General features: G+C 35.9%; 1 protein-coding gene across 1 annotated transcript; it reads left to right on the top strand.

Annotated features, from left to right (window-relative positions):
• Positions 1–2,741: 2,741 nt before the first annotated feature.
• Positions 2,742–8,846, top strand: LOC145807140 (uncharacterized). The gene is made up of 3 exons (XM_082905074.1): positions 2,742–3,052; positions 7,752–8,168; positions 8,256–8,846. Exons 2-3 carry the CDS (start codon positions 7,752–7,754, stop codon positions 8,844–8,846), a joined length of 1,008 nt encoding a protein of 335 aa, XP_082761200.1. The 5' UTR covers positions 2,742–3,052.
• The last annotated feature ends 18,602 nt before the right edge of the window (positions 8,847–27,448 follow it).

Genomic DNA, 27,448 nt, shown 5'->3' with positions numbered 1-27,448 from the left:
CATCCACTAGTACATATATATAAAATAACTTGGGTATGAAACTCTGGCTAAAGCCGACATACAGATGACAAGATATATATAATTTTATCTCCCTTTATAAAAAAGGTGGCTTCCGTGGCTCTATTACAATCTCACATCAATTAATAAAAGCCTTGATTATATACATATAAATTTCTTTAACACTTTTTTTTTTTAAAATAATTTTTTTAAAATGAGTTCTACTCAAGGAGGTTCATATTAGTGTCTGGGTCACAACTCAAATCTTCGTTAATTGCCTGTTTAGATTTTTAGTGTCCTTTTTTTTTTTTTAACTGTTCATCATTTGATCCACTTATAACAAAGCATTTTTAATTGCAGATGGTAATGACATGTTTGATACACTTTTTGAGATTACTACTATCTAAGTGTTTTCCTAGTCTCTCTCTTGTATAAAGTGCTTGTTTGATAGAGTTTAATTTTAGCTTAACTCAGTTTTTAGATTATTTTGAATTGTTTTGGTGTGTTTGATGGAGCTTAAAATCATTTTTTATAGCTTAAATTAAGTCAAAAAAGTGATTTTTGGCTGAGTAACATGAGAGGTGCTTTTCGGATTCAACTTAAGCGGAAAATTAAAAATTGAGAGACAAAATTACTTAAATACCCTTTACTAATTTGAAGAATTACCAAATTGCCATTATATAAACCACAAAGATCACATTTATTCTCTGAGAGAGAGAGAGAGGCGATTTCCGACAGGCCATTTCCGGCGAGAGACGATTTCCGGCGCTCAACACCTGTTCTCAACACCTCTCTCTTTCTCTCTCTCTCTTTCTCTCTCTCTTCGCTCTCTCTTCACCACCACCATCGTGTTGTAAACCCTAGCTTTATTGTCTGCGATCTCAATTAAGGTGCGAAACTCTAACCCTCGTGCTTTGAAACCCTAGAGTCACGATTGACTGCGTAACGATCGATAGTGACGATCAACCGTCCGTCGTCGTCCCTTATCCCCCATCGCCGCTGTGCCTTCGACGGTGACTATCAACGACCAACTCTCTCTCTCTCCGGCTTTATTTTGTCACTCAAGTTCTCTTTCTCCAGCGTTGGTTCATCGCCATCGTGATTTGAACTAATGCCGTCGTCATGTCGTTGTTGTGCTTAGCTCTGCCACGTGCGAGGCGATCTCAAACCCTAGCGCCGCCACGTCGCCGCTGTGCCTACTGGAGCTAGAATTTTCAGTGTTTTTTTTTTTTTTTGTGTGTGGAGGTTTTCAGTGTTTTTTTAATAAAAAAATAATAATAATCATTAAGCATTTTAGCCATTTATGAAATAAATTTTATATTAATTGATACTAATTAATAATTTTAGTATCAATTGATGCTACTTAAGCCATTAATTGATACTAATTAATTTATAATGAAAAAATGAAATAATTTTATACTAATTGATACTATTAATGAAAATAATAATTTTTGTAATACTAATTATATTAACTTTTATTAATGAAATAATTTTTTTTTAAATTAAAACTAAAAAAAATGACAAAATAATCATTTTTATATCATGTAAGGGTCAAAAGGACAATTATACAGCAAAAAGTTATTTTACAGTTTATCAACCAAACACTACTCTGCAGTTTAAATCCATAATTTCACAGCTGCACCAAACAGGTTAATAGCTTATGTTCACAGCTATAAGCTATAATCTGTTAAGTTATAATCTATAATCAATTTTCCACAGCTCTACCAAACGTGGCCAAAGGTTAATAACGTGTGTTGCTTTTGCTTAAGGCACTAAGGGGTCTGGCATCACCTATAAAAGTCAAAAAGTCACTAAAAAAATAAATAAGTTCATACTGTTTACCTTTATTTTGGCTAGAAAATCTGTCAGATGAAAAAAAAAAAAACAAAAACAAAACAAAAACAGTGCTACCACAAAACTGTGCAACCACAACTTCCCAAAAAGTCAGAAAACGTGGCACACTTGAAGCCACACATTCCCATAAATAATAATAATAATAATAATAATAATTTGAAAAGAGATAGAAAGTCAGCGAAGTATTGCTGGCTGTGTGAGGGAAGGTAATTTCATAATTTTGTTATTTTATACAATATTTTAATACACATTTTTTCGTAAAAAGTTAAAAAATTATTTCAAACCACCATCTTTTTTTTTCCTCTACTTTTTTATCTAAAAAATAAAAAAATGCACTTATATAATTTATCCGAAATAATCCCTAAATAAGAGCTTTTGCTTTAGACCTTCTATCTTCTGAATGGCTTGTATTGTTTAATGAACTGTTGATCATTTGATCTACCAACAATGAAACACTTCAGAGTATGCTAATGAGTTTGATACAATACTTTATGCTATTCTAATTCTCTCTTTTGGGTAAAGTTTTATAATCTATTATGGTGGTGTTTGGCAAGTGATTTTGGGGTTAAAATAGTCACAAAAGACAAAATAGGCTATTCTAGTCACAACAAACAAAACATCACATTCAACCCATAATCATTACACTCTTCTCTTACAAAAAAAGTCAAAAAGTCAAAAAGTCTTTTCCAAACTAAGCTTTTTAGCCCATGCTAAAATAGTCAAAAAGCCAACCCACTTTCCAAACGGAAGCTATATATGCTTTTGCTTAAAATGCACTAAATTAACTAAGCTATCTCAGTTAGTCACTCTTATATACCATCAATTAAAAAAAATATGTTATTTGTAAATAATACTTACCGAGTGAGAGCAACTCCAAGGGAAGAGGTAAAATGAGACTGTTAGCTATTTTAGCTCGGATGACCCTAATATTCCCACTCCAATGGGCTGGCTAAATGGCTTCCTATTTTCCCTCGCGGCTTCTCCGCTGGCTTCAATTGGAGAGTGATTGAACGCTCTCCAAACTCTTCTCTCCCGCGAAATTGATCTGCTCACGTCTCTCCCGCGAAATCAATATGCTTCGTCAGTGCGAAATCGATCTCCAAGCACGTCTCTCCCGCGAAAACGATCTGCTCCTTCAGCGCGAAAACGATCTTCTCCTTCAACGTTGTCTGCAACTCCCTCCATCGACCTCTTCCTCAAGGTACGTATCCTTTTATCTCTCTGTCTTCCCCTTCTATGCAACTCATAAACCCTCTTTCTCTCTCTCTCTCTCTCTCTCTATATATATATATATATATATATGTATAGGACAAACTTTCCTTGTTCCTCTGTAATATGGGTCTCTCCCATGTTCTTGGTTTTACGAATCTGTATACAATTTATGTGTGTATTGTCTGTCTGATCTGTGAGTTCAACCATACCTTGATACTTCACTGTTCTATTTTTGTGTTTTGAGTTTTTGTGTTGCCAATGATTTTACAAGATGGACCTTAATTCTACATATTCTAAGAATACTATAATGGGTTTACTCACATTCTGGCATTTTATTTGATATTGCCTAGGATATATAGGAAGAACAGCTACCATGGAGATACTATCTTCTTCTCCTATCTGATTTTATGACCTTGTAAATTACTAAGCAGAAAATTATTACTTCAATCGAAATTTGATTATTCTTAATCAGCAAGGTTTAACCCATAACTAATCCTAAAAAAGATATTTCCCGAAAAATAATAATAAATACTCATAGGAAGAAATTTATGAAGTAAACATGAATAAAACCTCATATTCATTGGTCAATATATAATTAACATATACATCTTCAAACTTCTCCCTTCCTAAATTGAGCAAGTACACTTCTATGGTTTCGACTCCGATCTCCTTTGAAACCCCATCCCAGACAAATACATGTAAGTTAGAAACACAACCACCATATTTCAGCTTCCTCTACAACATATCAATTGATTTTGTTGAGTAATCGACACCTTCAACCCACAAATCCTCGCCCATCAAACAATTCTCTTGAGATAGAATGAATTAGAACTTTTTTGGTAGCATTTATATTAAAGCTCAAATGGAGAAACAATGGAGACTGGCACTGAAAGACACAAATTCAAAGTTCGACTTTCATATGGTCTGGTGGCGTAGACCCTGCAAATGGGAACAGAGTCGTTACCTCTGACTCTTCTTGGACTGTGTAGAGGCTAGTGTGGGAAATTAAGGAGTCGACATACCAGCTAAATCTTGGCTGTCGAGTGGAGCACTGGAGTTAAAGCCCATCTGGACAACATTGTGAAGCTCATCCTCACCCCACATGTTGGGTACCTGTAGACAGATACATAAAAAAAGGGAGGGTAATTGTCATATCAAAAAGATAAATCGCAGTTAGTACATTGAAATGATGAAGTTTCATCATAAGCTCATTTGAAACTCAGCCAACAATGAACGATTGTAGAAGGGAGGGAAGAGGGCCTAAATATTCTATTTCTCCTTGGATGCAGAATTTTTAGGAGGGTTTTTCAGAGATCTCTCATGTAATAGAAGTTGGGAGCATGCTTGTTAGAATCATACGATTCATGAGAGATCTACTTATATTTGACCATTTATTTGACCATTCAGACTGTCTACTTATACCCAGTCAACCTTACCCTTCCCCTACCTTTGTACCTTTGAATTAGCACCTAAATCAAAACTCTGGTTGTTCAAAGAATTCTTGCAACTAATATTTCAGAAATCCCATAATCTGCCATTTCAAAAATCAAGCCAAAATCCGGCCTTCTTCCTTGCCAAATCATAAATTCTGTCTTCTACCTGTTAAAACTCTAACCATACAATCTTTTACTACCCAAAACTCACCACAACTCTAATTATAGGCAACACTTGGGCAAGTTTCCAAAAACTCTTCTACATAAATTCGATTATTCTTTTAAAAGCTTCACATAACACAAAAAGTATAGACTAGTTTTCTGTAAAACTATCGCATGTTTGTCATTGATATTAAACTGCTCCTCCGCATAACTGAGGAACAATGAACTACTCAAAAGCAAATCTTCGACATTAGTTTCTATTCTGAAGCATTTCTTCTCAGTACTATTGATGCAATGGTTAGCTTCTTCAGATGATTTGGTGAGGCTTTCTTGTTGGGTAGTCTGCGGTATAACATTGCAGACAGAACTCTGGTGGCTATCATACTGGTCTGCAATTAAAAAGACATAAAAAGTCCCATAAAAATCAATACAATTGAACTGCATATTGCAAATGCAAGTACCTATATATGCACCCTAAGGTAGAGTAATGACTCGCCTTATATGTGTGTATATTTTCAATCCAGTTATAGATATTTTATCCCATATGCAGACATTAAAATAGCAGTACCCTTTTCCATTTTTCTTTTTCCTGTACTTGTGGGAACGCTATGCAAAGAAATGATATAAGTTACATCCAACAGCTAGTGACGGGTAAGGCGGGCTTAGAACTTTGAACCATAATTGTAATACAGTTTTCTTGCCCTGAAGACACTCAGATAAGAGACAGTCCTCCTCCATGAATTAGTACCTTTTATACTTACAGAATGCATACATGTATGCGAGAGTAGAGAATTCACTTCATTACTAATTCTCATAATTTAAAAAATTCAAATCTAAGAATGTGCCATACCTTTACTCTGTAATTCAGAGGAATCTGTCCTTTCTTTAGGAAGGAGTTGATCTGCAGTTGTAGTGCCAGTTCTTGTCATATCGGATTCATTTTCACAACTAAGGTCAATTGACTTGTCACCATACTTGCATCCCACATTTTCAACCTGCATTGTCATATAATGTTTCAATCTTCGCAATAAAATTTTCTTTATTTGGTGATGATTCTAAGGCTGTCTCATTAGTTTCAACATTGCATTGCCTACTTTGTTATTGTCTTCAAAAAATATATTTAAACAACAATATATGCATATAAAAATCAGAGAACAAACAGAAGTTTCTAAAAGAAATAACATTAAGAACGATGCGATTGAAGCACAAACCCTTCATCAGAATTGCCATTCACAAGCCTTTCAAATTGCATGTTCTCAAATCTTTTGACTATTTCTTTCAGTTTCTTCTGTTCTGTATCTACCTTATAATCAGCAGAATGAGATTTCCTCGCCTTTGGCATATCAATTTCAAACATAGGCCTTCTCTGAAAGGAAATCTTTTTACTCTCCAACTTTTTCTGGGGACTAATCTGCACGGTTTCTGAGGGAATTTCTTCCAAACCCATAAGCTTGGCAATCAAATTCGAGCCTTTTGACTTGTGAGGAGCATTTGATTTTAGTGAACTATCAGAAGAGGCAAAGCCTTGGAAGGACTGGCTTGAGCTAGTGGAGGCAATATCAGTACCCGAGTCCAGTGTTCTTTTATCACAGTAAGCCTTTTTTTCAGTGCAACTGGGCAGCAAAAGATTTTGCCTAGCAAGACCATCTCTGATCACAGTCCTAAGCTCGTCAAAACAATCCCTCGAACACCCATCAGCAGAAAATCCCGGTTTCTCAAATCCCATTTGGGAATCATGATCTTGGAAGTGATGGGATTTTGTTCTTTCAATCCCCACTTCACCAATTCTGTCTCCCCTGGATTTTTCCTTTCGATTTTCCCACAACTTATCTTGTAGTTTTCCAAGCATGATCAAAGACTCTTGCAAATCAAGAGCTCCTTTCAACAAATCTTTCGCAATTTCTTTAGAATGCCCATCAATTGTCATCCCCACAGACCACGGGTTATGTGAATCTTCTTCTGTGACATTTTTTGAGCCCATCTTCATTGATTCTTCTTTGAATGCAGAAGAGGAATTCAAATTCCTAGGATTTCTTCGACTTTTGCCTTTTTCATCTGATCTGTTAGGATTGGTTTTGGATTTTCTGATCGTTTTACATTCAATTACGCCTTTTGGATCATCACATATGACAAATGATCTGTACACAGCCGATCTCAGACCGTCTTGAGGCATATTCTATGGTAGAAAATTCCATTGAAAAAGTCAGATTCTGCTAATGCAACACAAACCAAGTCCAAAGATCTAACTAAATTTTGCATAAAATACTAACAAAATTATGTATATTTAAAAAGAGATGCTGTGTGCAGTTGGGATGAAAACTACGCTGAAAAAGACCATGAACAACAGATTTTAGTAAATCAACCTCAAACCAGTTCAATAACCATCTTAAATATTTTTGGCATTTTATATTGACTTATGTTCTATTTTTTTAAGCATGGAGTGTATATTAATTTTAAAAAATTGTTATTCCTTACCCATTAATTCTTATTTCATAAGCTAAATATGATCCTTTATCCAACTCAATGTACCTAGTAAAAAATGAAAAATGATATCCACACATCAAATTCCAAATAATTGTTTCTTAGTCAAATAAATTATTCTTATATGAAGTGTGATAACTTTGAGAGTTTTTGGAGTCTACTAAATTTGCTGAGCAAGGTTTTCTTTTTATCAAGAACATGTGAAAGAGAGAAAATTCTAGCGAGTTCGATTTTGCGCAATAATAAAATATTCACTAAAAAGATATCCTCTGACATACTGATTCATGGTTCTTTGAAAGCTCAGCTTGCTTCCTTTGACTTCATGAGTGCTTCCAACCGACAATTATTCTATCCTTTGATTCACATACCTTGGAATTCTTTGATTTGTTTGAGAAAAGATGAATCTTCCGCAGCTCCATAAATTCTTTTTCATTGAATTTACATGATCTCCATTTATTTATCTAAAATTATCATTGAATCATTTTCAACAAAACAACTAATGTTTTAATTTACATGATCTCTATTTATTAATTAATTTGCTTCCAATTGGGAATCTTAGTTATTTCTCCAACCCAATATATGTTGCCATAATTTTGTTTACCATGTGTATAGATGAGTCAGCAACAAAATGATGCATATTTCACCAACTTGATGAATGATGGGACTGATTATGAATTTATGGATGAACCTCTTGACCAAGGGGATCAGTCTTCCCCAATCTCTCCTCAAATAGAAACCACCAAGAAACCACAACGAGGTGGCAACTTCACTACAGAAGAAGATAGTATGCTCATATCGGCGTGGCTTAACATTAGCTTAGATCCAGTGCAAGGGAATGAACAAAAATCAAAGGCTTATTGGCTAAGAGTGTGGGAGTATTTCCACCAGTACAAAACTTTTTCATCTAATCGTAGTCAAACTTCTTTAATGAACCGTTGGTCAGCAATTCAACTTGCCACGAATAAGTTCAGTGGGTGCTTCGCCCAAATCCAAAGGTTGAATCAAAGTGGAAAGACTGACAAAGATAAGGTATTAATGCCATTGAGTTTTTTATACTTATTATAATTGGAATTGTCTAATCTCATGATAATTAGTGTTCTTTTATCTATTATTCAGATTCTTGATGCGAAGAAATTATACAAAGAGTTGTACAAATCGTCATTTCCATTTGAACATTGTTGGCATGAGTTAAGAGATCAACCAAAATGGCGAGAGGAATATAGCATGAAGAAACAAAAACCAAAAAAAGTGGCAACTCCCGGCGTTTGTTCTCCTAGTGCACCGGATTCAATCAATTTAGAGGACAATGATGTTTCACATAATGACAATGTAGACTTGGAAAGACCACCGGGTAGGAAAGCTGAAAAGGAACGTTTGAATAAAAGAAAGAATAAAGATCGTGGAAATGAAGGAGGGTCACATATTTTAATATTATTAGAGGATTTAAAGGAAGATAGAAAGAAAATGAATGACAAGAAAATAGAGATGTATGAAAGGTCGTATCTTCAAGAGCAAGAAAAGATTGATAATGAGAAAAAGAGGACGCAAACGGAACAAGAAAAGGTTGATAATGAGAAAGAGAAGATACGAATGGAACAATTGAAGGAGGAAGAGCGAATAATGTCAATAGATACAAGTGGTCTGCCTTCATTGCAAGCAGAATACCTTCATCGCCGCCAAATGGAAATTCTCCAAAAAAAGATTTAGTTTTTGGAACTACCCAAAAAAAAATTAGTTGTTGGAACTATGTTTTTCACTTTATTTATTGTTGGATTTGATTATTTATTGTTGGATTTGATTCTCCATTGTAGGCAGAACTATGTTTTTTATGCAGTTTATGTTGGAATTATTTATTATATGTTAAAAGTTTTTTGGAACTACCTATTGTTGAATGGTTGAACTAGTAGTAATTTAATTACTGAGTGGAATTCTCGTTGAATGCTTGTTGAAGTACTCCATGGCTAAATATAATTCTTATTGTATGTTGGATTGGAGTGATTTTTATTTACAGGACATTTCTATTTGTTGATCAATTAAATACAGATTATGTAAGTTGCTGGTGTTTTGATTTTGGAAGTTATTTGATATGTTTTATAAATTTGACTTTGCAGAAAATTGAAGTTGTTAGGCAGAAACTTGCAAAGCTTAAGAAGCAAAACACAACCTAATATTTATTTTCAGTTGTTTATTACTCAGCTGCATTCTTCTTTTAATTTCCATGGCTCGCAATAGTGTAATTAAGATGATTATTGATGACTCTGATTCTGATAATGAATTGGAGATATTTGCAATAGCTGCTTTAGAAGAAGAGCGGCTAAATAATGAGAGGCAATTGGGATTACGTCGTGGTTCTATTCAAGGTCATACAGTTATTTATCGTAATCGAATTCAAGGCCACAAGAGACTTTATCAAGATTACTTCTCTGAAACGCCTATATATCCGCCCAATTTATTTAGGAGGAGGTTTCGGATGAGTCGATATCTCTTTCTTCGTATTTTATCTATGGTGGAAGCATATGATCCTTATTTTGTGCAGAAGAAAGATGCTATTGGAGTTCTTGGTCTGTCTTCCCTTCAAAAGATGACAGCGGCTATGAGGATGCTCGCTTATGGAGTAGCGGCCGATTCTGTAGATGATTATGTGAGGATTGGAGAAAGCACTGCAATAGAAAGTCTACAAAGGTTTGTTCAGGCAGTGGTTGCAATTTTTTCAGATGTGTACTTGAGGGCACCAAACAAAGATGACATTGCTAAATTACTAGAGGTGGGAAAAAATCGTGGGTTTCCTGGAATGTTGGGGAGCATTGATTGTATGCATTGGAAGTGGAAGAATTGTCCTACTGCATGGAAAGGTATGTATTGTGGTCATATCCATGAACCAACTATTATTTTAGAAGCGGTGGCTTCCTATGATCTATGGATATGGCATGCATTTTTTGGATTACCGGGATCTCATAACGACATCAATGTGTTAGAACGTTCTTCTGTATTTTCTCTCCTTACTGAAGGGCGTGCTCTCCAAGTTGATTACTCAATCAATGGAAATGACTATACAATGGGATATTATCTCGGTGATGGTATATATCCTCAATGGTCAACATTCGTTAAAACAATTCCATCTCCACGAGGCAATAAGCAAATACATTTTGCTAAGGCTCAAGAGTCAGCAAGGAAGGATGTCGAACGAGCATTTGGAGTGCTCCAAGCACGTTTCTCAATTGTGCGAGGACCTGCACGTTTTTGGAAAGTTGAAACCCTTAAAGTTATTATGAAGGCATGTATAATATTGCATAACATGATTGTTGAGGATGAGCGAAATGAACAAAATATAGACTGTAATTATGATGCAATCGATGAAACTCTCCCTCCAGCAGTGTCACACGAGCGTACACCCGAACTTTATGACTTCATTCAAAATCATCATCGCATAAGAGATAGACAAACTCATTCTAAACTCCAAGCAGACCTAGTTGAGCATTTGTGGCATCTACATGGAGATTTGTAACAATTAGTGTTAGAAATAGTTTATTTATTTTGAATTTTATTCCTAACTTTGCTATTTATGATTTTTTTTCTTATTTATTCATTGACCTTTGTAAGGTTTTTAATTAGTTAATTTGTGTTCTTTCGGTTCTTAATTTTATAAATTATAATTATTGAAGAACTTCCTTTGTATTGTTATTTTTTTAAAAAAATTCTTTATTGTTTTCTTTTATTCTTCCCCTCCATTTCTTTCAAGATGGTTCCACCAAATTCATATGTTGAAATGTATTCACATACTATAAATTTTATAATAAAAAAATAAATATTACTTAAAATTATTTTTTATAATATTTTTAAAACTAATATTAACAAATATTATTTTTAAAAATATTATTGCAAATGTCACATTGGCAACCATATTAGAGAGTAGGTGCATATGTGGCATTCTATGAAAAAGAGTAATATATATATATATATATATATATGTGGCATTTTTTGTTTTGAAAATTGGTTAAATTAGTTTGAATGACTAGCTAAAATAAAGAGTATGGTTGAAACACACAATAGCTAAACTAATTAGGTAAAATAAAGAGTGTCATTTTTTTATACTTTAGCTAGTGAAAAATAAAGAGTGGTTGGAGATGCTCTGACAAAAATTAGCGGCGATTATTGTTTTCTCTTATCATTAATTGTTGATTCATTAGGCCAGTTGGTTTTGATCATCTTAGTCAATTGGTAATAATTGATAAAGATAAATTTGAAACAAAGGTTTCTTTTTCTTTTTCTTTTTTTTTGACTTTTTTCTTTAAAGAAGGAACCTTATTTGAATTATAATATAATAATAAAAAAAAATGACCATTATTTCCAAATAGCTAGGAAGCTCAATGCAAAGGTTTAGACAAACGCAGTGAAATTAGTGAAGTTGTTTTTAGACAATTATTGGAGCAACAAATGAATTTAAGTTTAGGAAAATATTCGGCATTATAATAGAAGGGCCCAACTTGTCTCATGTTGAGATCAAGATTGGATCCGTTTAGTTCTACCGATGGGTTCATTTTTGGGTCTTGTTTCGATAATTCGAACTGTTCAATGCGTAAAACTCGTCGAGTACTATGTCTTTATAAAACATCACGTTGATCGGATATCAATAGTTATTTGATCGGATTAGATTTATATTAAAAAAATGAATGGTGAAAAAATAAACGGTTGACAGAATTCAAATAGCTATTGATATACGATCAACGTGATCTTTTACAGGGATATAATACGCGACGAGTTCTATACATTGAATGATTCGGATTATCAAATGAACCCAAAATAGACCCATGGACTAGATTAGACGGATCCAATCTTAATCTCAACATGAGACAAGCTGAACACATATAATACCAACCGAGGGCCATTTGCAACCCAACTACAATTAATTAATAGACATTTAAAATTTCTCACCTAACCCAACAAAATTAAATAAATAAGCTTGTTTGTTTTGGTTTTTTAGGATTTACTTCTTTAAAAAATTGAAATTTTTTATTTTTCATTTTTTTTATTTTCACTAAATTTTTTAATATTCTAAGCATTTTTTTTAAAAAAAAATTTAGATACACTCAACATAAATACACTTAAAAAGTATAATATTTGTGAGAACAATTTTTAGAAAATTCGTAAAATACCAAAAATAAAAAAAATAAGAAAAATATGAGAATTCAGTACATTTTTTATATTCTTGTATATTTATTAATTTTTTGTACAAATATTTTAATTTTTGGATACATTTAAGTAAAGTGCATCTAAAAAAATAAAAAATTACATAAAATTTTAAAAATACTCACTAAAAACAAAAAGCTTATTTTCAAAAAATTAAATTTAGAAAATTGAAACCAAACACCGTGAAAGCATTTTTTTTCTAATTTTTTGGATTGTGTAGAGATAGTGTTGAACATTTGGGATGAAGCAACAGTTACTTAAATAATTTTAAAAGAGAATGAAAATAATATATATGTGCAATTTATATTAATTTTTTTTCAAGTCTCTAATGATATTTAAGTAAACATAATGTGTAACTTTTGATTCTTCATCATTTCAACTCAAAAATAATCTATCTAGCTCTCTATATTATTAGAATTACACTAACTTTTTTTATTATTTAAATTTATGGAAAAAATGCATTTAATCTCATATTTTTTATATGATTACACTAATACCTCTTTTGGTATGATTAAAACGATCAAAACTAATACTAATAGTGAGTAGACATTAAGATAAATATATTGACCAAAAAAATAAAAATAAAAATTTAATATCATTTTGCATTTACATGATTTACAAATTATTAATAAAGACTTATGTGTTATATGAATTAAAATCTTGAGAAGTATAATTATATCAAAAATGTGTAGACTGTATTTACTTCAAATATCAAGAGAAATAAGCATTATTTACTCTAAATTTAAATAGATACTTAAAAAAAAAAAAAAACTTATATTGTATTTTTATTATTATTATTTGTTCATATCACTATCCAAAGGGAAAATTGGTCTAATATCCTTCTCAAACTTTTAGTATTGGGGTCCACAATAAATTTGTAGTGACCCTAATTTTTTGTAAGTCATTATTATTATTATTATTATTATTATTATTATTATTATTATTATTATTATTATTATTATTATTATTTCTATTTTAATATATTTTTGACTTTATTAATTGTGTGGATGCATGAGTGGATACATGAGAATTTAATGTGATATTTAATTAATTTTATGTGATATTTAATTATATATAATTAATCCGAATATGTATATATAAAAAAAGTGTTATATATATTGATCTTATATAGCATATTTATATAAGTTGTATTTATACAACAAATTATAATATAATGTCAATTAGGTTATAAGCATTAGAGGTTGTCACTAACAAGGGGAAAAAAAAGAGGGCTTTGTGATGTGCGGCAAAGAAGAGAGAGAGAGAGAGAGAGAGAGAGAGAGAGAGAGGGTTTTATTTTGGTGGTTTCATTAATTCTCTAAGTATTTCTTTGATTTTTTAAAAAATAATTATGAGTGCAAAACCCACTTTCCTTGATTTATATTTATTTTGTTGTTTTTATTTATTTATTTATTTGATGTTGGTTTGATATTGTACTTGCGTGTAGATGATAGATTGATTTCAACTATTTTGATTAGTTGTGCATGTAAGGTTTAGGGTTTTTATACATATATTTATTTTATGGATGCAATCAAACTCATGGATATATGAAATTAAATTAAATTAGGAACCTATAGATAAATTATAAATACTCCACCATGACTCAATGAATTGTTGTTTTATTTAAGTACTGGTGAGAAAAAGTGTATAAAAAAAAGTGAGAATTATGAGATTTGTTTGAATGCCATAGGCTCGGAATTGTCATGTTTGTTCTCATGAGTAGATGAGTGTTTGTGTATATATATATATTGTTGCCTCTTTCTCAGGAGTAGATGAGTGCTTTGATTTACACGTGTATGTATATACTAACCATCTGTGGAGTGTGAGTCAAATTCGGGGATGATACCTCCGTACAAGTTTGGCTTCGGAGCGGTGTTAGGTATACAGGAGACACATGGAATATATGTGTAGGCCAGAAGTGAAGGGCTGAAGTGGTGAAATTAAGGTTCAAAGAATTAAATATGAGTTTATTGGTATAGTTTGAATTATATTGATTTGTATATCTTGAAAAATAGTAAAAGATCTCGATAAATTACGAAATTTGGACAGAGGCATGTAAACGTAATTCTAGACAACTTTTGTATTTAACTTTTTTACTAAAAAGATCAATTAAAACTTGTAATCGGATGATCTTGGTTACAATAGTTTTTATTCATTTTAGCAATACAGACTTTAGATGCTGTTTTAACCCACAAAACGAGCTCCTTTTCACTGATATCCCGCAAATTGGATTAAAATATTATTCTGAACACTTTTTGTGTTTTGAACTTTTTTGAAAAAAGTCATCTTAAGACAGTGTCTTTTCATTTTCAGCTTCAAGTTTTTCAGTCGAATTCCATCTAGGTTCTCCTATTAAGTTTTTCTCTCAACCTATTCAGTTTCCATTAAATCCATCTGCAATACCTTTTAGTAAATTTGATTCTGTATAACATTTATTCTTTGAGTTTTGGTCCATTTGAATGATTTAAGCATGAAGCGGTATATTTTCATACTTCTTTAATAATTTACTTATGATTAAATTATACTAATTTTATTTTTTGTAGAATGGTGGGAGTTACTAATTTTTTATGCAGGGCTGACCCACCATATTTTATTTATTTATTTATTTTATATACTCAATTTATATTTAGTTGTGTACTAGCAAGAAACTAAATACTACCGTATCTCGGAAAACTATCCATTCGTCTCGATACAGGTAGAACTACTTGTCTTATCCTATAACAAGAATTAAATGTACTTTTGTTTGTGTTTGGTGGATGCGTGAGTGTCAAATCTTGTACTCATACTAATATACTTGTATACTGACCCGTTTTGTCTTTTGGCATCTCAGATGCGTTCTGTTTGAGCGTAGCCGAGCTTTTTTTGCAGGATTAGTTGGGACTGCGGTGGTGACGAGAAATAACGATGGTTGTAAGACATGTCTCTCAGACTTCTTTTGTTTTCTAATTTAGGGTTGATATTAGTTTATTTATTTTTTATGACCTTAGTATTTTGATAATTTGGCATTGTGGGTTATTTTCTAACTTTGCATTATTTAAGTTGTTTTGACTATTTGTTGCGACTTTAATGTTGGAGGAATTGGATAGTTATGAATTTATGATGGATAGTTTGGTTAGCGTTTGTTAATTATTATTTTTTATCCCTTGTAATTTTTTTTTTTTGAGTATTGAAATTTACTTAAACCAGATTAAGACGTAAACATTTAGATTTTGTTTCACCTTTAGGATTTGGATGATGAAATATTGATTGAGATTTTTTTTCCTAATTTAATATTTAATTATTTAAATTTTGGGGCATGATAGTTGGGTATCAAAGCTCTAGGTTACCCTAGAATTGTGAGAGTTTAGGTGATCCTCGGATTGTGGAAACAAGGGTTAGCTGGTTTAGTTTGGTGGTTGAATTTATTCTATGTATTTATGAACGAATTCTTTTTGTGAGTTTAATTTGAAGGTGATAGCTAGAAGATATAATTTGAGAAATTTTGAGCCTAGTGGTACAGGGGAAGAAACAACTGCTAATGCGACGGCGGCGGCGGCGGTTGCTACCGGGGCAGCCAATACTCTACAGGTTAATGTAGGGGACATGATGGCTCAGTTACTTCAAGTTGTGCAGAACAATAATTAAGGTTAGCAGGGAGATCCCTTTGCGAAGAGAAACAAAGACTTTGGTTCTTTGGGAGGTCAGAAATTCTCTGGAGATGAAGAACCCACTATAGTTGACACTTGAGTCCAGAAATCTGAGATGGTGTTTGGTCGTATGATGCTCATCAAGGTCCAAAAACAGGAGTTGGCTTCACACCAACTTGAGGGAGTAGCCCTATTTTGGTGGAGCTCATGTAAGGAGAGTCTAAATTTGACAACTTTGACTTGGACAAATTTCAAGACCCGTTTTAATAGGAAGTTTGTTCCTGCTATTCGTTCTCAACTGAATGATGAATTTTTGAAGTTGACTCAAGAGGATAGAACAGTGGTCGAGTATGTCACCAAGTTTAATGAGTTGTCTTGTTATGCCCCTCAATTGGTTGACACGTAGGAGAAGAAGAATTAGAAGTTTGTTAAGGGATTAAATCATAACCTGTCTAAGTTCCTTATTCCCTTTGATGCTGAATCGTTTGACAGAGTTCTTGACTTGGCACTGAAGTATGAAGAAAATGAGAAACAATTTAAAAAAGGGAAGGCCAAGGTCGGAGAGACTTCTAAAGGGGAGTCATTTCCAGCAGCGTGAAGAGAACATATACCGACCTTACGATAAAAGGCATAGGGGTCAGTAATTTCAAAGGCCACAACAACAAGGTAGTCAGGGAAATTTCAGACCTCAGGGTAATTTCAGGCCCCAGGGAAATTTCTAGCCGCAGAGGCATTATTATCAGAGACAGGGTGGTTTGCACTCATAAGGTTATCAAGGATAGCGGCAACAGGTGCCACAGATGGGTTATCGTCCTCCCGTACCTCAGTTTGAGGGACCCCCACCTATCAGAGCAGTAGCACCTCAACCGATTAATAAGAAATGTTTTGGGTGTCAGCAGTTGGGATATGTAGTCAAGGATTGTTCTTAGAAACAGCAGATATGACAGGGTTAGGCAACTCTAGTCAGGGCATTCGCAGTGATGCCAGGAAATGACAAAGTGCAAGATACATTTAATCTTTTTCAAGAACCCATTAGAGTAATTTTTAATACTGGTGCCTCTCATTATTTCATATCTAAACAGTTTGTAGAAAGAGAACACCTTATAACTACCTCATTGTCTAGACTTATTCATGTTGAGACCCCTTTGGAAGGGACAGTTACTCTTTATGAGATGTGTAAAGATTTTGAGATTGATTTTGCGGGCTAAGTCTTGTATGTGGACCTAATTGTATTAGGGTTTTTAATTATTTTGGGTATGGATTGGCTGCGAAAACACTTTGTGACTCTAGATTGTGCTGGGAGGACTATGAATATAGATATTCCTAGTATGCCATGGCTTACCCATACTTATAGCGATGGAGGAGAGTCGGTGATAACGAGTTTTCTGTGCTCGGTATGTAACAACCCTCGCTACTGTTTACCGATAAACTACTGATTACCGTTAAACTGAACTGATTGTGAGTGATAAGTGAACTGAATAAACTACTGAACTGACTGACTGACTAAAATTGAAACTGAATTGACTGAGTATATCTGTTCAATTGTATGTCTATCTGTTTGATTGTTTGATTATCTGTTTGTGTTTTTATGTTTGAACTGCTAATTGAAGGCCTTATCGGCGGCCGAACCAGAGATTGATTAATGTTTCATGATCCTCATAATTTATAGGATTTTATGGTATATTTACCTGAAAACTGATTAGGTATGATTAAATTAGATTAAAATGAGCTTAATTGCATAGTTGGCCTTATTCACCATTTTGCCACCACTAGTGGACAATTAACTTAGCACTCTTGAGACTCATTCCTTTGTATCAAACACACCTCATCAGCCTTTTTGTTGCCTTCAACCGACCAAGGAAGAGAGTGAGGGAGAGTTGAATTGTTCTAGAGAATTGGCTTAGAAGACTTGAAGGGATCATAGGAGAATTGCCTAATTGGACTTCTGTACTTGTAATTGAAGCTCTAGGTGAGGAATTCAACCTCTCATTGTTGTGTTTAAGTGGATTCTTGCATTGTTCATGTCTAAATTGATGAATTGAGTTATGTTCAAGTCCTAGCATGTCAAATTGAAGCTCATTCCATGCATGCATATTTGAATTGTTGAGTTGTGAGTTGATTTCATGGTAAAATGTTACATGCATGTTCATATTGTGTTTAAGTCCATGATTTCATCTTGTCCTTGGAAGAATTGGCTCACTAGAGCATGAAATTGAAGCTTTGAATTGAGTTAAACTCATGCATGTCATGTTTGAAATATTGTTCATGAAAATTGGTTTCAAATCGAGTTTATTTGAAACACCCTTGGGCTTTGATTTTGCAAATTGAGCTTTGAATAATGTTAAAGTATGAGTTTTGATGTGTTTTCTGGAAAATTGGCCCAAGAGGATCGAATTTATGGTTTGAAAACTTGGTTTTGAGCTTGAGGTTCGAATCTGGAATTTCCAGAATCTGGACTCACGCTCGAGCGGGGTGATTGGCGCTCGAGCGTGGAAATCGTGCTCCCAGCATTTTTGTTCTGTTTTGAAGTCCGCTCGAGCGGATTAATTGATGCTCGAGCGGGACATTGTGTCTCATGCTCGAGTGGGTGTCGAGCGCCTAATCGAGCGTGATTTTCGCCTTTCCAGCACTTTGACTGTTTTGCAGAACGCTCGAGCGGGTAAGTCTACGCTCGAGCGGAAACCTTTGTCTGCATATCCGCTCGAGCGGAGTAACCTACGCTCGAGCGTGACTCCTGTTTTCTGAAAATTCTGGAAACGCTTTTAAAGTGCATCTTTGCATCCTCATCTCATCCTAGGCATTATTAGACCTAGTTTAAGACATCTTTTTGAGGATGTAGATGTAGAAACACACCGAGGCATTAGGGATTAAGCTGTTATCTTTCCCAAATGTGTAGCTTAGCGTGTGTTCAATCTGTTAACTGTGTAGGGTTGGCGACTGGGGAGACGCGCTCTAGTTTACTGTAGCCCAGAACTCTGTGAGTAACGATTGTGTAAAGATATGTTCAAAAATGATTATTTTCTGAACAACTGAACTGTACTGTTTTTGAATTGAATACTGTTAATTGAATGAATGTATGTCCTGTATATTGAACTGTATTGTGGCATCCTTGGCACCTACTGTTACTGTTACTGTTACAGAGATCTCTGTCGGTTCCCTTGTTGGAACCACTACTGTTTACTGACTGATGGCCATCACTACTGTTCGGTCTTTTAAGACCTACTGTTTACTATACTGTTATGCTAATGGATGTACCACATATGACTGTACTGACTGAACGACTGAAATACTGAACCAATGAACTGTTTTCATTACTGTAAGGACATTCATTCCTAACCCCTTTACGCATTATGTTATTCACTGGGTTTTAGCTCACTGCTCATATATATATATGTAGGTGTACAGACACCAGACCGCAGTTAGAAGCGTTGGGGTAAACTCCAATTTTGTCGAGCCAACCTATGTGCCTCAATGCAAGGTTCCGAACCTGTCATGCTTTGGCTTAGGGGTCTTTTTATTCTTCCCTTCTGTACTGTTTTGAGAACTGAATAGAATGTACTGTACTGTACTGTTTAATAGGGATTAGGTCCCTGAAAGATTGTATATTTGTACATATTGTTTTGTCTGACTGTATATCTTTGAATAAAAGTCTTTTTGCATACAGACTGTTACAGCTCATTGGGCATTGTTTATTTACTGTATTGGCTTCCGTCAGCCCCTATACTCTGTATTGCTGTATTACTATTAAGCAGGCCTTCGGTAATCTCGGATTACTGGCCGGTTACGGTGCTAAACCCATAGGGGCGGGTTTGGGTCGTGACAGAGTGGTATCAGAGTGATACTTACCATAAGTTATACCGCACACACGTGTCCGAATGAGCTATAGGATGTCCTAGAAAAGTGATTAGGGCATTACATGAGCATGATAAGTGTGTGTTATGACTGACTGAATATATGCTAAAGTATGAACCTGTGTAAACAATGACTGTCTATATTGATAATTGTTACAACTGCTTAAAGTGAAATGGATAATACAAACACTGCAACCGAATCCTCATCCTCTGAGGCCAGAATGGCCAGACTGGAACGGATGATGGAACTGACAACTGAAAGATTAGACCAGCAACAGAATCAACAGCCCCCACCTCCTCCTCCGGCTGTTCCGAAACAGAATACTAACGCTAATGATGGGGACATAATAGCTCTCACCCACAAGTTCAGCAAAATGAAACCGCCATCCTTTCAGGGAGGCCTTGAACCGTTAAAGGCTGAAGCATGGGTTCTTGAGACTGAAAAATTATTTGAGGTTTTTCCGTGCTCTAAAGCACATAAAGTGCTATTGGCCACCTTTACTCTGCAAGAAGAAGCTAGAAGCTGGTGGATGCTCATCCGTAATGAAAATGCAGTTATGACTTGGGCTCAATTCAAGGGAGCCTTCTTTGAGAAGTATTTCCCTTAGTGTGTTAGGGATAGAAAGGTGACTGAGTTTGAACAGCTGAAGCAGGGCACAATGTCCGTTGGTGAATATGAAACAAAGTTCACCGAGCTTGCGAGATATGCATTGCATATGGTGGACACTGATTACAAGAAGGCCAGAAAGTTCGAAGGCAGCCTTAATGTTGCAATTCTTGACAGAATAAATGTTTTGAAATTACCGAATTATGTGAATGTCCTGGACCGAGCTTTGATGGCTGAGTCGAACATCGAAGCACTAAAAACTGAAACACCAGCGTCTGAATGGCGTGGTAAGAGACAGGGTTTCAAGTTTAAGAAAGGCAAGCATAACCCAGTGAATAAAAAACAGAATACGGGGTCAACGACTACTTCCAGTCAAGGAAACCGTTCAATACCGCCCTATTCTGAATGTGGTAAAAATCACAAGGTAGTTTGTTACAAAATATCTGGAGCTTGCTATAGGTGTGGCAAGATAGGCCACATGGTTAAAGACTGCCCCTCTGCTCCACAGGCCAGTAGTAAAGCTACACCAAGCGTGGCGGCATCAACTGTTGCACCAAAACCGAACCCCAGAGCTACCGGGAAAGAGCCCATGAGGCAGGGCCGAGTGTTTGCCCTAGTACCGGGAGACGTGCAGAATACCGAGACCGTTGTGTCAGGTATTCTCTCTATTTGCACCCAAAATGCTTATGTACTGATTGATTCGGGGTCTACGCATTCATATGTGTCGCATGCTTTTTCGCGAAAATTGAATAGACCATTAGAACCCATGAATTATCTGTTAGCTGTATCATCACCCATTGGGGAATCTATGACCTGTGCATATATGTACCCTGCTTGTGAAATTATTGTTGGTGATGCACATTTGTTTATTGACTTACTGCCTCTGAACATTGATCATTTTGATGTAATACTGGGAATGGACTGGTTAACGAAATACCATGCCACCATAAACTGTGTAACGAAACAAGTAGTTTTCCGTCCATCGGGTTTACCCGAATTTGTGTTTAATGGGGTTGGAGTAGTACCTCCTCCGTATTTGATTTCATCTATGAAAGCTGTAAAATTGATTAGAAAGGGGTGTAAGGGATATCTGTGTTCTGTATTGACTGTATCTACTGATGATAATGCTAACGTGAACAGTATTCCTGTAGTCAGAGAGTTTCCAGATGTTTTCCCAGATAATTTGCCAGGGGATTTGACTGATAGAGAGATCAAATTCACCGTTGATGTGATTCCGGGAACGCAGCCAGTATCTAAAGCTCCTTACCGAATGGCTCCAACTGAACTGAAGGAATGGAAAGTGCAATTACAGGAATTGTTAGATAAGAAGTTCATTAGACCTAGCACTTCGCCTTGGGGTGCTCCTGTTTTATTTGTGAAGAAGAAAGACGGCTCACTGAGACTGTGCATTGATTACCGTGAACTGAATAAGGTAGCTGTGAAAAATAAATACCCATTGCCACGTATTGATGACTTATTTGATCAGTTACAGGGTGCTCAAGTGTTTTCGAAGACCGATCTCAGATCCGGATACCATCAGCTGAAAGTTAAACCAGAAGACATTGATAAAACTGCTTTTCGAATGAGGTATGGACATTATGAATTTTTAGTTATGCCTTTTGGAGTTACCAATGCACTTGCTGCATTTATGGACCTAATGAACAGAATCTTTAAACCGTACCTTGATGACTTTATTGTTGTATTCATTGATGACATACTGATTTACTCCAAAAGTATAGAAGAACATGAACATCATCTGAGACTTGCCCTACAGACCCTAAGAGAACAGAAATTTTATGCTAAACTGTCTAAATGCGAATTCTGGCTTGATCATGTTATGTTTTTGGGGCATGTTGTTAGCAAAGATGGAATTTCTGTTGATCCATAGAAAATTGAAGCTGTAGTGAACTGGCCTAGACCGACAAATGTGACAGAAGTCCGAAGCTTTTTGGGACTAGCTGGGTATTACAGAAGATTTGTCAAAGACTTCTCCAAAATTGCCTTACCATTAACTCAACTGACACAGAAGGGAATATCATTCGACTGGACTGACCAAAGGGAATCAGCTTTCCAAGAGTTGAAGACTTGACTCGTGACTGCACCAGTTCTTACCTTACCTTCAGGTACGGATGGTTATACCATATTTAGTGATGCTTCTCATAAGGGTTTGGGGTGTGTTTTAATGCAGAACGGGAGAGTAATTGCCTATGCTTCCCGGCAACTGAGACCGCATGAAAAGAACTACTCGACCCATGATCTGGAACTTGCTGCAGTAGTATTTGCACTAAAAATCTGGTGTCACTACCTTTATGGGGCAACATGTGAAGTATATACCGACCATAAGAGTTTGAAATATTTCTTCACACAGAAAGAACTGAACATGAGACAGCGGAGATGGCTAGAACTGATTAAAGACTATGACCTACAGATTTTATACCATCCGAGAAAAGCCGACACCGTTGCCGATGCATTGAGTCGGAAATCGACTGCAAATTTAGCCTGTTTGCTTACCGGGCAGAAAGAATTGCTTTGTGACCTTGAAAAATCTGAAATTGAAATTGTTGTACGAGAACAAAGTGGAACCTTAGCTGCTATTTCTGCTCAACCGGCACTGATTGAAGAGATTAAAGAGAAACAGCAATTGGATGACTTCTTGAAGAGGATCATCGAAGAAAGGAAATCCAAACCAAGACCGGGTTTCAAATTTGAAAATAATGTACTGAAATTTCAAGAAAGACTGTGTGTACCGAATGATACTGAATTGAAAGGAAGAGTTCTGCAAGAGGGCCACAATTCAAAATTTTCTATCCATCCAGGGAACACGAAAATGTATCAAGATCTGAAACTGAATTTCTGGTGGTCGGAAATGAAGAAAGAAATTGCCGATTTTGTGTCAAAATGTCTTCATTGCCAACAAGTCAAAAGCCGAACATCAACGACCCGCAGGCTTATTGCAGCCCTTACCGATACCGGAGTGGAAATGGGAACATATTACCATGGATTTTATCGTTGGATTACCTCGCTCTAGTAAAGGTATGGACTCAATTTGGGTTATTGTTGATAGACTGACTAAATCTGCTCACTTCTTACCTGTTAAGACAATTTATAATGCGGACAAGTTGGCTATACTCTATATTGATGAAATTGTTAGACTGCACGGAGTGCCTGTGTCCATTGTTTCTGACAGGGATTCGAAGCTTACGTCGAGATTTTGGCAAAGCTTACAGACTGCATTGGGTACTGAATTGAAATTGAGTAGTGCTTATCATCCTCAGATCGATGGCCAGTCAGAAAGAACCATCCAGACTCTGGAGGATTTACTGAGAATGTGTGTCCTTGATTTTCAGGGAAACTGGGAAAGCCATTTGCCATTGGCTGAATTCGCCTATAATAACAGCTACCATTCGAGCATTGGTATGGCGCTTTTCGAGGCATTATATGGCAGAAAATGTAGATCTCCGATTTGCTGGGTAGAAGTTGGAGATGGGCCTTTGCTTGGGCCCGAGATTGTTTATGAAACAACTGAGAAGGTGAAACTGATACAACAGAGACTGAAAACCGCTCAGAGCAGACAGAAAAGTAATGCTGATGTTAGAAGACAAGACAGAGAGTATGAAGTGGGTGATCACGTTTTTGTGAAAGTGACACCGATGAAAGGCCAGACTCGTTTTGGAGTCAAAGGCAAGTTAGCGCCGAGATATGTCGGACCGTACGAGATTATCGAGAAAATCAATCCGGTGGCGTATCAAGTTGCGTTTCCTCCTGAAATGGAGCATATACATAACGTCTTCCACATTTCTATGTTGAGGGACTACCTCCGGGATCCTTTCCATGTAATAGAGCCAACTCGTGTAGTGCTGAGTGACGACTACACTTTTGAGGAACGGCCTATTCAGATTGTAAACCGACGGATCAAAAAGTTGAGAAGCAAAGAGATCCCATTAGTGAAAGTCGACTGGCAAAACCATGGTGGCGTGTATGCCACTTGGGAAAGGGAAGATGACATGGCTAAAAGATATCCTGAACTGTTTCCACTGAACCCTGTTTTCTTCCAGCATGAAGGTAACTCGAGTTTAGAGGACTAAACTCTTTCTAAAGAGGGGAGACTGTAACAACCCTCGCTACTGTTTACCGATAAACTACTGATTACCGTTAAACTGAACTGATTGTGACTGATAAGTGAACTGAATAAACTACTGAACTGACTGACTGAAATTGAAACTGAATTGACTGAGTATATCTGTTCAATTGTATGTCTATCTGTTTGATTGTTTGATTATCTGTTTGTGTTTTTATGTTTGAACTGCTAATTGAAGGCCTTATTGGCGGCCGAACCAGAGATTGATTAATGTTTCATGATCCTCATAATTTATAGGATTTTATGGTATATTTACCTGAAAACTGATTAGGTATGATTAAATTAGATTAAAATGAGCTTAATTGCACAGTTGGCCTTATTCACCATTTTGCCACCACTAGTGGACCACTAGCTTAGCACTCTTGAGACTCATTCCTTTGTATCAAACACACCTCATCAGCCTTTTTGTTGCCTTCAACCGACCAAGGAAGAGAGTGAGGGAGAGTTGAATTGTTCTAGAGAATTGGCTTGGAAGACTTGAAGGGATAATAGGAGAATTGCCTAATTGGACTTCTATACTTGTAATTGAAGCTCTAGGTGAGGAATTCAACCTCTCATTGTTGTGTTTAAGTGGATTCTTGCATTGTTCATGTCTAAATTGATGAATTGAGTTATGTTCTAGTCCTAGCATGTCAAATTGAAGCTCATTCCATGCATGCATGTTTGAATTGTTGAGTTGTGAGTTGATTTCATGGTAAAATGTTACATGCATGTTCATATTGTGTTTAAGTCCATGATTTCATCTTGTCCTTGGAAGAATTGGCTCACTAGAGCATGAAATTGAAGCTTTGAATTGAGTTAAACTCATGCATGTCATGTTTGAAATATTGTTCATGAAAATTGGTTTCAAATCGAGTTTATTTAAAACACCCTTGGGCTTTGATTTTGCAAATTGAGCTTTGAATCATGTTAAAGTATGAGTTTTGATGTGTTTTCTAGAAAATTGGCCCAAGAGGATCGAATTTATGGTTTGAAAACTTGGTTTTGAGCTTGAGGTTCGAATCTGGAATTTCCAGAATCTGGACTCACGCTCGAGCGGGGTGACTGGCGCTCGAGCGTGGAATCGTGCTCCCAGCATTTTTGTTCTGTTTTGAAGTCCGCTCGAGCAAATTAATTGACGCTTGAGCGGGACATTGTGTCTCATGCTCGAGCGGGTGTCGAGCGCCCAATCGAGCGTGATTTTCGCCTTTCCAGCACTTTGACTGTTTTGCAGAACGCTCGAGCGAGTAAGTCTACGCTCGAGCGGAAACCTTTGTCTGCATATCCGCTCGAGCGGAGTAACCTATGCTCGAGCGTGACTCCTGTTTTTTGAAAATTCTGGAAACGCTTTTAAAGTGCATCTTTGCATCCTCATCTCATCCTAGGCATTATTAGACCTAGTTTAAGACATCTTTTTAAGGATGTAGATGTAGAAACACACCGAGGCATTAGGGATTAAGCTGTTATCTTTCCCAACTGTGTAGCTTAGCGTGTGTTCAATCTGTTAACTGTGTAGAGTTGGCGACTAAGGAGACGCGCTCTAGTTTACTGTAGCCCAGAACTCTGTGAGTAACGATTGTGTAAAGATATGTTCAAAAATGATTATTTTCTGAACAACTGAACTGTACTGTTTCTGAATTGAATACTGTTAATTGAATGAATGTATGTCCTATATATTGAACTGTATTGTGGCATCCTTGACACCTACTGTTACTGTTACTGTTACAGAGATCTCTGTCGGTTCCCTTGTTGGAACCACTACTGTTTACTGACTGATGGCCATCACTACTGTTCGGTCTTTTAAGACCTACTGTTTTCTGTACTGTTATGCTAATGGATGTACCACATATGACTATACTGACTGAACGACTGAAATACTGAATCAATGAATTGTTTTCATTACTGTAAGGAGATTCATTCCTAATCCCTTTACGCATTATGTTATTCACTGGGCTTTAGCTCATTGCTCATATATATATGTAGGTGTACAGGCACCAGACCGCAGCTAGAAGCGTCGGGGTAAACTCCAGTTTTGTCGAGCCAACCTATGTGCCTCAATGCGAGGTTCCGAACCTGCCATGCTTTGGCTTAGGGGTCTTTTTATTCTTCCCTTCTGTACTGTTTTGAGAACTGAATAGAATGTATTGTACTGTACTGTTTAATAGGGATTAGGTCCCTGAAAGATTGTATATTTGTACATATTGTTTTGTCTGACTGTATATCTTTGAATAAAAGTCTTTTTGCATACAAACTGTCAGAGCTCATTGGGTATTGTTTATTTACTGTATTGGCTTCCGCCAGCCCCTATACTCTGTATTACTGTATTACTATTAAGCAGGCCTTCGGTAATCTCGGATTACTGGCCGGTTACGGTGCTAAACCCATAGGGACGGGTTTGGGTCGTGACACGGTAGAAATCCCTAAGCATGATATTAGTGAGGTAGATGTGGTATGTGAGTTTAAGGATGTATTTCAGGAGATACCTGGACTTCTACCTCGACGGGTAGTAGAATTTTGCATTGACTTAGTGTTGGGAACTGTACTGATTTCTAAGGCGGCATACAGAATGGCGCCTAAAGAGCTTATGAAGATGAAGATTCATTTGGAAAAGATACTTCAGAAAGGGTTCATACGTTCAAGTAACTCCTTGTGGGGAGCACTCGCGATCTTTGTCTCTAAGAAAGATGGCACTTTCCTCATGTGCATAGATTATAGAGAACAGAATAAGGTGACTGTCAAGAACAAGTATCCGCTACCTAGAATTGATGACTTGTTTGATCAATTGAAGGGGACACTTCTCTCAGTTTGATCTCAGAACGAATTACCATCTGATGGGTGTGTCAGAAGAAAGTATACTACTTACTGCTTTTTGAACTCAGCATGAGTTGTACGAATTTCCCGTAATGTCTTTTGGTTTGACA

The sequence above is a fragment of the Camellia sinensis genome, chromosome 14, assembly GCF_055761805.1.
Source record: "Camellia sinensis isolate YWXY chromosome 14, ASM5576180v1, whole genome shotgun sequence".
NCBI classification, from domain to species: domain Eukaryota; kingdom Viridiplantae; phylum Streptophyta; class Magnoliopsida; order Ericales; family Theaceae; genus Camellia; species Camellia sinensis.
This window is presented reverse-complemented; position numbering and strand designations above follow the sequence as displayed.

Coding starts and splice junctions, on each gene's coding strand:
- LOC145807140 (XM_082905074.1), top strand. CDS start 7,752: ATGAGTCAGCAACAAAATGATGCATATTTCACCAACTTGATGAATGAT. Junction 8,169..8,255: donor GAAAGACTGACAAAGATAAG/GTATTAATGCCA, acceptor TCTATTATTCAG/ATTCTTGATGCGAAGAAATT.